At 41.0% G+C, this 13,165-nt stretch overlaps 1 protein-coding gene across 1 annotated transcript in view; it reads left to right on the top strand.

The window, feature by feature from the left end:
* The first annotated feature begins 236 nt into the window (after window positions 1-236).
* Window positions 237-13,165, top strand: part of MOCOS (molybdenum cofactor sulfurase) — an 84,899-nt gene continuing 71,970 nt past the window's right edge. The window contains exon 1 of the mRNA XM_042475933.1: window positions 237-413. Within this exon, the coding sequence (XP_042331867.1) occupies window positions 287-413 (127 nt within the window). The 5' untranslated portion in view covers window positions 237-286. The remainder of the gene's footprint in view (window positions 414-13,165) is intronic.

Genomic DNA, 13,165 nt, shown 5'->3' on the forward strand with positions numbered 1-13,165 from the left:
GTTGGCCTCTCCAGTGTTGCTCCTTCCAACTTTCCCAGTGCTGAGAGAGGGTCGTTTTCCTTTCCTCCCAGCACAGGACGTTCCCGCCAAAGATAGCAGGAGTGAGGCTGGCTGCTGGACCAAGTGCCTTGAAACAGACCCAAGGCAGGGCCTCCCTCCCTTTGGCCCAGGGCCATGGCAGGAGGAGCCAGGGGAGCCGCCTCCGTCCCTCCTCCTTGCCCTCCTCCATTATAACCCTTCCTGCTCTGCTGGTTTGCCCTTCGCCTGTTTTTCCCAGGGGAGCCCTATGGAGCCTTGGCTGGAGCTGCTCTCTTTCCAGGCTTTTCAAAGGGGGCTCCCCCCAGGGGCTGCCTTTGGCTATGGCAAGGAGAGCCCTCAGGGGCTGCAGCAGAGGGAGTGCGCCAGGCTGGGAGGTAACCCCCAACTCGAGCTGAAGGGGAGGGGGCTGGTAAGAAGTTAGTGAAGGAAGAGAGACAGAGAGAGAGAGAGAGAGAGAGAGAGAGAGGAAGGGGGGACCAAAACATTGGGCTGGACTGGGAATGTGGGCACCCTTCCTCCTCTCAGCTGTTGATCTTCTTTTCTGGGCTGCCTGAGGAGCCTCCTGACTAACTAGGAATAAAGTTATGTAAAGTTCTGAATTGTGGTTTAGCCTGGAAAACAAAAGGTCAAGGAGTGATATGATAGCCCTTGCCTTGATAGCAATACTTGAAGGGATGTCATATTGAGGAGGGAGCAAGCTTGTTTTCTGCTGCTCCAGAGACTAGAATATGGAACAAGGGATGCAATCTACAGGAAAAGAGATTCCACCTCAACATTAGGAGAAACTTCCTGACAGTAAGGGCTGTTTGACAGTGGAACAAACTCCCTCGGAGTGTAGTGGAGTCTCCTTCCTTGGAAGTCTTTAAGCAGAGGCTGGATAGCCATCTGTTGGGGATGCTTTGATTGTGAGTTCCTGCATGGCAGGGAGTTGGACTGGATGGCCCTTGTGGTCTCTTCCAGCTCTAGGAGTCTATGATTCGATATGGGGAAAGGTCAATGCTTTGCTTTTCTAGGAAAGAGGTCCTGCCAGGGAAAGGAGCTTGGGAGAGAGTTCTGGCAGAGTGGGGTGAAAAGGAGACCCAGGCTGACCTCTGTCAGAACTATCTCTCCCAAGCCCCCCTCCCTGGCAGGATCTCTTTTCTACCCCACCCCACCCAACTGCCATGGCAGTTCAAGAGCTTATCCACACTGGAAGAATAATCCGGTTTGACACTGCTTAAAGGGCCGTGGCTCATGGCTAGGGAATTCTGGGCATGGGAGTTGGTTGAGGATTTGGATCACTACATGCTCCCCTCCCACCAGACTTCTGAAAGTAACTTGACCTGCTGCTATGTATTTCTGGTTGCTCACTGCCTTTGGCTGTTAATTTTTGAAAGGAAAGAAGGGGAGTATTCTGGTTATGTATCTCTGCATTTCAGACTGAAGATTTACTCCTCATTGCTTAAATTCTGTTGAAACTATTACGGGGTGTGTGCTGATCCCCTCAGTTCCTTTGGTTCTTTGCTTCTGGAACTGGTAACTTATTGCCTTATAAAGGACTACCTCTAGGTTCCATAACTAGTGTCTTGCTACTTTGGCTTACTTTAGACTAGGCACATTTTTACATTTCAAAAAAATATCTTCCTTTGGGTTACATTGCTTTACCTAGAATTCTTCATGCTCCAGTGTTGAGAAATGGGTTTTGAGGGTGTTCAGTTGTTTCAAACAACAGCAGTAGCAGCAACAAAGTACACTCTTCTGTGTTAGGGTAGAAAAACTAAAAGCTACTTTGCCTTAGAGCCACACTGACCTCTACAAAATGGTCCCAAAACTTTTTCAAAATTGGAATTCAGCCCTCAAGCTGGATACAGTTCCCAACCTCTCTCTAGACACCACTGTGGGCCATGTGATAAAGAGGGGTGCAGTATAAGCAACCAGTTGTCTTGCTTATACACTTACCTGCTTTTCCTCTCCTCCAAAAAGTGCTAAAATTCAGGACGTGGTTTTAATGTGAGAGCAGTTCCAGTGGGTTTCATGGTGTGTGTGGCTGAAGCTTCAGTGAGAGGAAGAGTGCTTATATGCTCTTTGTCTCGTCTCTTCAAAATAAAAATAGCAGTGTTAAGTACAACCAGAAGAACATCTCCATAGAATTTAAAGATAATGTGAAAAACAGATTTGCAATGTTAGGCTTAATTGAATGGGAACCCAATGAACATTGGACTGAAGCCAGGGAAGTTATTAGGAGGGAATGCAAAAAGACAGTATCTGTAGCCAAAAAGAAAAAGAAACCTCAATTGATGACAGAGGAAACTCTTCAAGCAGTTAAGAACAGATGAGAAGCAAAAATAAAAGATGACAGAAATGGAGACAGAAACCTGAATACAGTTGTTTAATGACTTATGTCCAGTGACAAGGAGAAGTATTATAATAATCAATGCAGAGAAATTGAAGACAACAACAAAAAGGGAAGAACAAGAGATCTTCCACAAAATCTGAGAAATCAAAGGGAAATTTAAACCAAGAATGGGGATGCTCTATGACTATCAGAGAAACATGTTACATTACACAGAAGAAATAAAAAGATAGAAACAATACACTGAAGAACTAAATAGAAGAAATGAAAGGATGACTGGTTTGTTCAAGAAGAACCATATACCGATGAACCTTCAATTTTAAAAAGTGAAGTGGAAGCTGCACTCAGAGTATTTGACATACCAGAGCTGCTGCAATCCCCAGAGACAGAATCAACTCTAGTTTTAACCAAAATCTGTCAAAAATATGGAAAACAAAACAATGGACCACAGATTGGAAATGTTCAATATATTTCCCAATTTCCAAGGGAACACTGGGGATTGCAGTAACCACAAGATGTTTGTATTAATTTCCCATGCCAGCAAAGTGTTGCTCAAAATTCTGCAACAAAGACTTTAAACATATATAGAGCAAGCAATGCCAGCTATCCAAGCTGAGTTCAGGAATGGAAGAGGCACCAGGGATCATATTGCAAACATATGTTGGATAATGGCATGTACCAAAGCATTTCAAAAGCAAATTAGCCTGTGCTATATAAATGATAGAAAAGCCTTTGATTGTGTAGATTGTGAAAAACTATGGATCATTCTTAAAGACATACATGTGCCATAACAACTGATTGTCCTGATGCATAACTTGTGGTCAGGACAAGAGGTTGCTATCAGGACAGAATACAGAGAAATGGAATGGTTTCCAAAATGCAAAGAGGTCAGGCAAGGTTGCATTTGTCACCTTTTCTGTTTAACTTACATGCCAAACATATCATACACAAAGTAGGATTAGACTCTGATGAAGGAAGAAGGTACAGAAATAATTTAAGATATGCAGATGACACCATGCAACTAGTAGAAAATATTAAAGACTTGGAATGATTACTGAAGAAATTCAAGGGAAGAGGTGTTAAAGGAGGTTTACAACAGAACATTAAGAAAACAAAAATAATGGCTACAGATGATTTACATAATTTTATAAAGTAAATGATGAAGGCATCAAGATAGTTCTAGATTTCCTATATCTTGGTTCAATCATGTTTCAGAATGGACGCTGCAGTCAAGAAATCAGAAGAGTAGGACTTGGAAGGCCAGCTATGAAGGAAATAAATACTGGAGGCCCTGAAGTGTAAAAATATATAATTGAATAATAAAGTTAGCATTGCCCATGCTAATGTATTTACCACTTCTATGTATGGCTGAGAAAGCTGAGCAATGAATAAAACTGATAGGAAGAAAATCAACTCATTTGAGATGCCATGCTGGAGGTGAGTTCTGCAGATACCATAGACTGCTAAAAAGACAAATAAATGGGTCCTAGAGCAAATCAAGCCTGAACTCTCCCTAGAAGCCAAGATGATTAAACTGTTGTACTATGGCCATATCATGAGAAGATATGACCCACTAGAAAAGACCATAATGTGTAGCAAAATAGAAGGGCATAGGAAAAGAGGAAGACCACATTCCGGATGGATAGACTCAATCAAAGAAACCATTGCCCTGAATCTGTAAGACCTGAACAGAGCTATTAATGACAGGGTGACTTGGAGGTCTCTCATTCATAGGGTTGCCATAACGTCCGCTTGACAGCAGTTAACAACAAATGTGCTTTTATGTCATTACATCGACCATCTATAATCAGCTATTCTTGGCAATCCCTGAAAGAGAAGATTTGTAAAACCTCTTCAGACAGAAGTCTTTCTCTTCCCGGAAATAGTTGACCTTAAAAAGCTGAAAGGTTGTAAACATGTTGGTCCGAACCTAAACCAGATTTGTAAAACTTTCTATATTTCAGAAGTGGTGGTTTATCAACACTTTTGATTTAGTTCTGCACCCTTCCCTCATTGGTTTCCTAATTCATGTCAGCTAATGTTAATTTTCAAAATATGTTTGTTTGTTCCTATTTGCCCCTGATTTTTGTTTGATATCCTAGGACATCAAGTCATGTGGAATATCCTGAGAGCTGCCAACTCTTTAATTTTAGTCCTGTTTCTTTCATTTAAAAAAAGATGAATCTTCTGTTCCATTTTTGCACATAGGACTGTATTTTACTTACCAGCGTGTCCCTAACCCTTCACTGTTTTTTTAAAACATGTCAATGGGTTGTTGATGTAGCTCTAAAACTGGTTTTGTATTTTGCTGTGTCTTCCTTTACCCGCACCACCTGATTTGTGGGCATGTACTGGGTTAATTTGCTTTAGGCTGCAATGTGTCTGTGTCTAAAGGCCTTGCAGTAAGCCCTTTGATTTAACGCTTACATCTGAGCAGACATGCAGAGTATGGCATTTTCATTTTTATGTGGATAAATGTCACCCCTTGGCTTCCAAAATAGCTGTCTTGCTGTCTCCCCACACCCAGCCCCATTTTACAAGCTTGAATGGGGAAGGAAGCCCTTAAAATGTTTGAACTGCTACTCCAAACTTCGCCAGATCTTTATCCGTTCTTAAGAAGCCTGAATACATTTGTCAGAAATAGTTCCTTCTCAGAACAATATAGTATGCCTTTCCCATAACAATGCAAATGTGTCGCTTGTTTTTGATTTGCTGTATCTATGGTAATTTTTTTTATTGGATCAGTCGAAATTTGGCACATTTGTAGACTTCATAGATCACATTGTTACTACCACATTCCCAGTGCCAAATTATTAGCACAATGGCTATTTGTAAGCAATAGAAGCTGATAATGTAGGAACCTTTTTTCTTTTGGTTTCATGCCTCAAAGGGTCGTTTTCACACTCCTTTACTTTCAAAGAAAGCAGTATTATGTATCAAAGCGAATGCTGTTCATGTGCTTCAGGTCTGTTCTGAATTGACAGTTCTCAAAAGTGTCATCACTGTAAAGCTTGATGCCCCTAATTTAGTAGACATGCTTGAAAACAAGAATTAACATTTCAAGGTAGCAATTATCTATAAAGGTTCTTTTAAAAATAATGCATTCTGGTGCACTTTGTACTCAACGTCTAATCAATATATGTAATGCCTTTACACATGGTAAAGATAATGATTATGTACATTGCTATTTTGTGCAAGTAATAAATCAATGAGTCTGTACTTGTAGGTCTGAAACAGATTTGATTTCAAGCTGCCATTGCAAAATGCTTGTATTTTAGTATAGCAACACCTGTTCATTCAGAGCTGCATTGTGGGGAGAAAGATTAGCAGCCTGTTTCTACCTACCTGCTCAACTTAGATCTGGTGCCTTTAAAGGTTTACTTTCCTCCAGAAGGCTTGGGAGAAGAACAGGCTGCTGATAGTAAGACCACTTGAAGGAATGCCCTTTCTTGCTCTGGCAGGGAGAGGAGATCAGGAGAATCCTGAAGGAATGGTCACCAGGGATCAGGTTATGGCTATGAGGACTCTTTCTCTATGAGGTGATAAGGCAGTGGTGGACAAGGGGCAGCCCTCTAGATATTGTTGGTTTGCAATACCCATCACTGGCTATGTTGCCAAGGCTGATGGGAATTGCAATCCACCAGCATCCAGAGGGCTCCCCTCATTCTGATAAATAGGGAGAAAGCGGCCAGAAGGCCAGATGCTTAGACCATGTCTGAAATAATTTCATCGTGTGCTACCTACACTTAACCTTTGAATAAAAGGAGGAGGAAAGGAAACCTATTAGGGCTTTAAGATTATATGATTGATTTTAGCTTAGGCTTTCATGAAATTCAATCCATTTTTTCAGATTCATTGGTGAAGTGCCATACAGAAGCAGGAGGTGTTTAAGCATAGTTACATAAATGTAGAGGTGTGATCAGAGTGTAATGGGATGCAGAAAGATGCAAATTGTGACACTGGCTGTAAACCTTCAAAGGGTTGTGTAAGACTATACAGGTTTGTCAAGCAGCTGTCTTCTTAGCCTTGAGGTGTCAATGCAATCCATTTAGCTTACCTAAAGGTTTGTTACTTAGAAGTAAGAGACTTCTGATAATGTTTTATTACATTTGCAGACATAATAAGAGCCTGTATACTAATATATATAGTATTCCTTGTTGTTATCCATCCTTGAGTCAATCTCAACCCATGGCGACCCTGTGGGTGAGACATCTCCAATCCTGTTCCTGAGGGTCTTGGAAGCAATGATTTTGTGCCCAGGAAGATTGAAATGTTCTTCCATGGTTTTTTGTTTGTTTGTTTTGCCTTTGTAATATCAGCTTTCTCTCAATTGATTCTCTTGGATGGACATCAGTTGAAACAGGCATTGATTGATTTAAAGATAGTGTCCCCCCCTCCTGAAAATGGCTCTTGGAATAGTCAGCTGTTAAATTAGAACCTCAAAAGTATATGCATTCACTTTTGCCTCCCCCATGCCAGAGTTAATTGGAAATCTGGTTGAGTTATTGTTGCAAATGATTTATTAAATAATTTGTGGGGTCAAAATAGACAACACAGAATAAATTTATGTGGCTGCTTCTGGGTCTACTGCCACTTACCCCAACTGCCTATATTGGAGAAGAAGTGCACTTTAAGCCAGTAGTGTAGTTTATCCGATGTGCTAGATTGGTCTGTTAAAAAAAGAATTTTTTTTTAACTAAGTTGGTTAACAAATGTGCAGCAAAGTAGTTGAGATTGAACTCCATATATGCTTGGATAAAATAGCTGTGACTTGATCTTGAGGAATTTGCTTTTAGTCTGCAGTTTAGTCAGAAAAGTATTAATTATTAACAGGTGACTTCAGGAATATTACATTAGGTTAGATACTGAAGTAATTGACATTTCTAGATTATCTAAAGCTTTCTGTACTAAAAACATAACAGGCTGAAGACAAATATTTGCCTGAGCTTTCTTCACAGATTATCGTACAGCAATTCGTCCACGGGATACACACGCAATTTAAAAGTCAAGATGTATTTTACTGCACTTCCCCATAGTAAGGCAGTATGTCATCTGTATGCAATCTATGCTTCTCTGGTCTTCTCATACAGTTTTTCAAACATGGAATTTGAAAAACTGCATGAGAAGTCTGGAGAAATGCAGATTGCATACTGCCTGCCTATGGGGCAGTGCAGTAAAATCTGTTTTTAAATCCTGCATCTATCTCATGTTTATAAGTCTTTATAAATAAATAAAGTTTATGAATAATAATAAGAAGAAGAAGCATTAACCAAGAGCTATTGCACAATTGTTGTGCAATAATCTCCTACGCCTCTCCAATACAAGGCTTTTGCAGCCATCCACCTTCAGACACTGGAGGACAAGTTCTTAGAGGAGAGGTATAAGAAAATTCTTGTTTATCATTTACAGTGTTAACAATATCTATTATTATATCAGTCTCAGAGTCTACCAGTCATTTCTAACTATAGTTTTGGACCATCAGTCCAAAGAATTCAATACATTCGAAGCAGTGCTGCTTTCTGTAATTGTGCTGCCATTATTTATTATTGCTACTGTCATCATTACCATTACATAATGGTAGAATTGAAAGAGATAGCCATGATAGTCTGGATCAGTATGTAAAGGGATCTTGTAGCAATTTTAAGATTAATTAAAGGGTTATTCCAATGGTGAAAATAATCCAGGATGAATCTGAGTTGAATCTCCGGTGCCATTCCCTCTTGGCAGATAAAACAGATTATATTGGCGCGATTCAGATTCGGATTATGTTCCGAGACTAATTCGATTTTTTCCATCGTTTCTATTACGAAAAGGGGCAAATTACCTCGATTCATTTAGGCCCTGTTTTCGTTCCCATTTATTTTAAATTGCTGTATTTTAAAGCGGATTAATTTGATCCCCGTTCCCATTTGTGTCTGCAATCTGTCAATCAAGCACGTAGACTGCAGACATCACAAGTCTTGGTGTTTTTTGGGGGGGCAGCCAATGAAAATCGGCTGCATTGAAGACTCTTCTGTTGTGTCTCCCCATCCGAGGCTCTTCTGTGTCTCCCCATATTAACTGCCATAACTCAGTGCTAGGGCATCCTGGGAATGGTAGTTTATTATGGCACCAGCACTCTCTGGCAGAGGAGGATAAATGTCTCACAAACACAACAGTTCCCATAATTCCTTAGTACTGAGCCAGGGCAGGTTAAGGGGTCTCAAACTGTATTATTTCTACAGTTGGTTTTGCACTACAGATGAGGTTTTTTTTTCCAAAAATTAAAAAAGTTGTTACTTTATAATTTACTTTAGAAATACACACACACACACATATACATTCATATGTGTATATATACGTGCGTGCACACACACACACAAATATGTATGTGTGTATATACCTATATGTTTGTGTGTGTGTGTATGTATGTGTATATATATATATATATGTGCATATGTGTATGTGTGAGTATATAAACATATGTGTGTGTATATATATATATATATATGTGTGTGTGTGTGTGTGTGTGTACCAAATCAGATCAGGGGGCAGAAGGCAGTGGGCTTCATTGGGGAGAGACTCTTTGGGGAAGAGAGAAGAGAAGGCTCGATCCCCTCCTCAGATCCCTGGGCATCCAGGCTCTCCTGTGTCTTCCCATAGTTCCTCTGGGAAAGAGAGAAGGAGCCTCCATTCCCCCAAATCCCTTTGCCTCCCCCATTGCTCCCTGGGCTGTCTGGGGGGCGATCAAGCAGGCATGTACTGCAAAGCCCATCTGCTGCTCAGGTGCTCAGGCAGAGGTGAAAAAAGAAAAAATAATTGTTAAAAATGGTGTTCAATGAGTCTCCTCACACATTGGTCTATGAATGTGGAGCAGAGGGGAGGTTGCAATCCACCGGGATAAAGGCTATGCGAATGGAAGAAAATGGTGCTGGTGAGAGAACAAAGAGGGTGACACCCCCAGTTCAGCCCCCTGAGCGCTGCTCCTCCCATCTCCAGGTTCCCGAATCAGACACCCTTTTGTTCCCATTCATTTGCCCCGAATCAGACTCAGGAGGCACAGGAAAACTCGCTTTAAAACCACTGTTTTTTTAAACCAATTTATCGACCTATAATTTGGGTTTTCCTAGATAAATCGAATCTGATTCAAATCTCAGTGGGAACGATACTGGAGCAATGCAGGTCAGATTCATGCTCAAATGGGAACGATGCACCCATGAATCACATCCAGATCCGTGTTATAGGCCAGTGGGAATGACCCCTCCATTGTTCACATGCATCCCAAATGTACCTGATTAAAGAATTTTTTTTGAGGGGGGGGCTGCCAAAAAAAATCACTTAACCTGGGATAATCAATAACAGGCTTTTTCTGAGTTGTTTTTTTAAACGATTTGCATCATCGGCAGTGTGGATAGTGTGATGTGAATAGACCCGGGATTAAACTCCGCATGCCTTGAACACATTTTGAATACATTAGCATTATCGACTCCATGTTTGTTCAAGAGCTGACACATGTTAACTACTGAGCTCTCAGAGATGTAGTTCCATAGTGTGACTATGCTAAAAACAACAAAACAAAACAGATGTTTGAATCACCCCATAGATAAAGGGTGCATTTACATGGTAGAAATAATGCAGTTTGACACTGCTTTAATAGCCATGTTTTAATACTATGGATTTGTGGTTTTGTGAGGTATTTAGCCTTCTCTGTCAGAGAACTTTGATGCCACAACAAATGACAAATGACAAGATTCCATAGGATGGAGCTATAGAATGTCAAACTGCAACATTTCTGCAGTGGAAATGCAGCACCTCTGCAACAGCAAGGCAAATCTACATGTTGCTTCTAGAGCAGAGGAAGACAGGCTGGTGTTCACCTCCAGTAAAAATGATAAAGGGAGGCAGTTTGGCTGTAGTGAGAGAAAGCTTTGTCAAGGCATAAGAAGATGTTGGCAGTGGGAGCAAGATTGCTTCCACTATCAAGAGAGCTGTATTTGAGGCAGGTAAAATACAACAAACAACATTGCCCTGAAGTGGCAGGCAGGCAGGCAGTCTGAGGCCAGAAACAGATGGGTCAAATAAGGCAGCTTCTGGCCACTTTGGGGTGTGTGGCTAGATGATGCATGCCCCCAACGCAGCCGGAAGTTGTGAGGAGACTGCCAAAGGCAGCCTGTAGCTGTTGGCAAAAGGAGAGGCAAAAACTGCTCCTGCTGGTGGCCAGTTAGGGATCATGGCAGCAGCCTGCTTTGAGAGTGCGCCATGTGGTGGCTGTGGTCCCCAGACAATCGGGGCAAGAGTGGCCTTTGGTCTGTCTGCTTCAGCCCTGAGTTACCACAGAAAATTTAGAGTGGTGTCTAAGACCTCTGTGAGGTAGGGGCAGATCCCAGGATTACTATCTTTGTTCACAGTAGTGAACAAATAAGCAAGGGTAAATTGCCAGGGCATTAAAGAAGTAACAGCCTGGTGAAGCAATTTAAGAGCAAGCACCATGTGATATTGGATAGAGACAGAAGAATCCCAGTAGCTAGTTTGAAGGGCAGGAAAAATGAATGCTTAATCCTCTGGCAGAACCAGTTCTTGGTCTTTTTTTCCTCCTGAAGCGGCTTAGGTAGGCAACTATGGAAATATGAGTTGAAGGATGTATGGAAACATGAGATAGAGGTTTCCATTGTCAGCCTGTATAAGGCTTCACTAAACGCCTTCATAGGGATTAGGGAGATTATCAGGGGGATTTCTGGGCTGCTAGTAATGCATCCTCTCATAACCTCTTGCTTCCATGTGCTGCGTCATTGAATATCATCAGTTGAAAAGTATCCGCTCCTCAAATTAGTTGTCATTTCACTATCAGTACTATATCTATTCATTAGTGAAACTTTAACAGGCTTAAACTGACTGGTACTTTCTGCTTGCTGCCCTGATTCAAGGAGTGAGAAGCATCTGAAGAGCAACACACTGCCTCTCTATTTACTTCTCTGCCTACTTCTGCCAAGTGTTGCTGCCTGCTTGATTGATGTTCCACAGCCTTCACTCTTTTTCTGTGAAGTCGATCAGCTGTAGAGGTGGAGATCCTCTCCATTGGTAGAAAATTCAGAACTCTATTCAAAGATTGGCATAAAACCATTTGATGGTATGAAGAAACCATTCTTCTCCACTCTTATTTGATCTGCATAGTCAGCTGGCAGAGCAGTGGTAAAAGGCCTATTTAATTTTGGCTGACAGGGAAGAAAATTGGATGGTTAACTGGTGTCTACAAGCTGAATCCATTCTCCAAAGCAAATTGATACCCTGTTGTGATTATTTTAGTGACATAGTACAGGTCCAGAGGATGTAAAATTGATTTCTTGCTTGTCCAGCTTGTAACTGATAAGTTACAGTTTGTGAAGTCCAAGTATGCAGACAGGATGCATGGAGAGATGAAACCTACCATGTGTGGTTCTAGACCATTGCTTTTGCTGACTTATAAAAGCAACTGGGAAACTGTCCAAGGGGCCTAGGATACTGGTGAATACTTCATAGCAACAAGGCTTCATTCTGTCATGACTAAAAAACAGTAGTAATACAGACAGGTCATTTCAGAGGGAATCCCACTTTCTTTCTGATAGCAGATAGAACTCCCTGCAATGGCTCAATTAGATTCAGTATTTGGCCAAACTCAGTGCACATTGCTAGAAATAAAACTACTCAGTGATATAAATAATAAATGTTCTGTTGCCACCAAATTAAACATGAATCCTCTACTGTGGAAACATGAGCCCCTAGCTCACATTAGGAGTTGACAAACCCTAATGGACAATCTGTGCCCCTACAGATGTTGTCAGACTATAAATCTCTCCAGCTCTATCTAGAATATCCAAAGGTGCATAAAGATGACAAAAGAAGATAATTGCAGTCTAACAACAAAGGAGGGCTGCAGGTCACACACATCCATGCAGTAATGTGATTAATAGCAATAGCAAGTACATTTCTATACCGTTTATCAGTGAATTAGCATTCCCTAATTCAGTTTACAATGTGTAAGCCAATTGCCCCCAATAAGCTGTGTATTCATTTTACCAACCTACAAAAGGCTGAGTGGACTTTGGAGCCCTGCATGATCGAACGTGTGAGTTGTTACAGTGCCGGTATTTAACCACTGTGCCACCAGGGCTCCTAAAGTAGTTATCTCTAAACATTGTTTTTGGAACATGATATCTAGGCAGGTACTGTAAAATATTTTGGTAGTTTAATTCACCAGGAAAAGAAAAAATATGTTTAAGAAAGAGAGAAATGCTACACCTCTGCAGCATTATATCATCTGTTTGGATTTTTGTACGTAAAATGTACTTGATGTGTAAAGGTAGACATTTGTCATGTCATGCCTGTGTGAATGTGCTCAAAATATCTGGGATCAGATATCACTGATAGATAGGACTAACATTATTAAATGTTTTGGCTTTCAGTCTTGAAATCAGAGTGGGGCCCAAGAATACAGAGGTTAGTCACTTGGGACTTACAGCAACTAAAAAAAAATCTGTTAGTCTGAGAATCTAGCTATTTCTAAATACATTGCATGACATCCAGGGTAGTCCTGCTTTTTAACTTTGTTTTTATATTATTTACATTTGTCTTGGTTATCTGATGTGGTGACTGGTATTGTTTTTCTAATGTGTCAGGATCTGATATCATATTTTTGCCCATTGGCTACAACTGCTTCTTTCTTTCTTGGAAACTCACGGTGGACAGGCAGACAATGGCTTGCAGTCTGACACCAGTCCATAGATCACCACCTTGAGGACCCTTGGTTTACATTACATGCTTTGCACTCTGTTCTCTGAA

Source organism: Sceloporus undulatus, chromosome 6 (genome assembly GCF_019175285.1).
Source record: "Sceloporus undulatus isolate JIND9_A2432 ecotype Alabama chromosome 6, SceUnd_v1.1, whole genome shotgun sequence".
NCBI lineage: Eukaryota > Metazoa > Chordata > Lepidosauria > Squamata > Phrynosomatidae > Sceloporus > Sceloporus undulatus.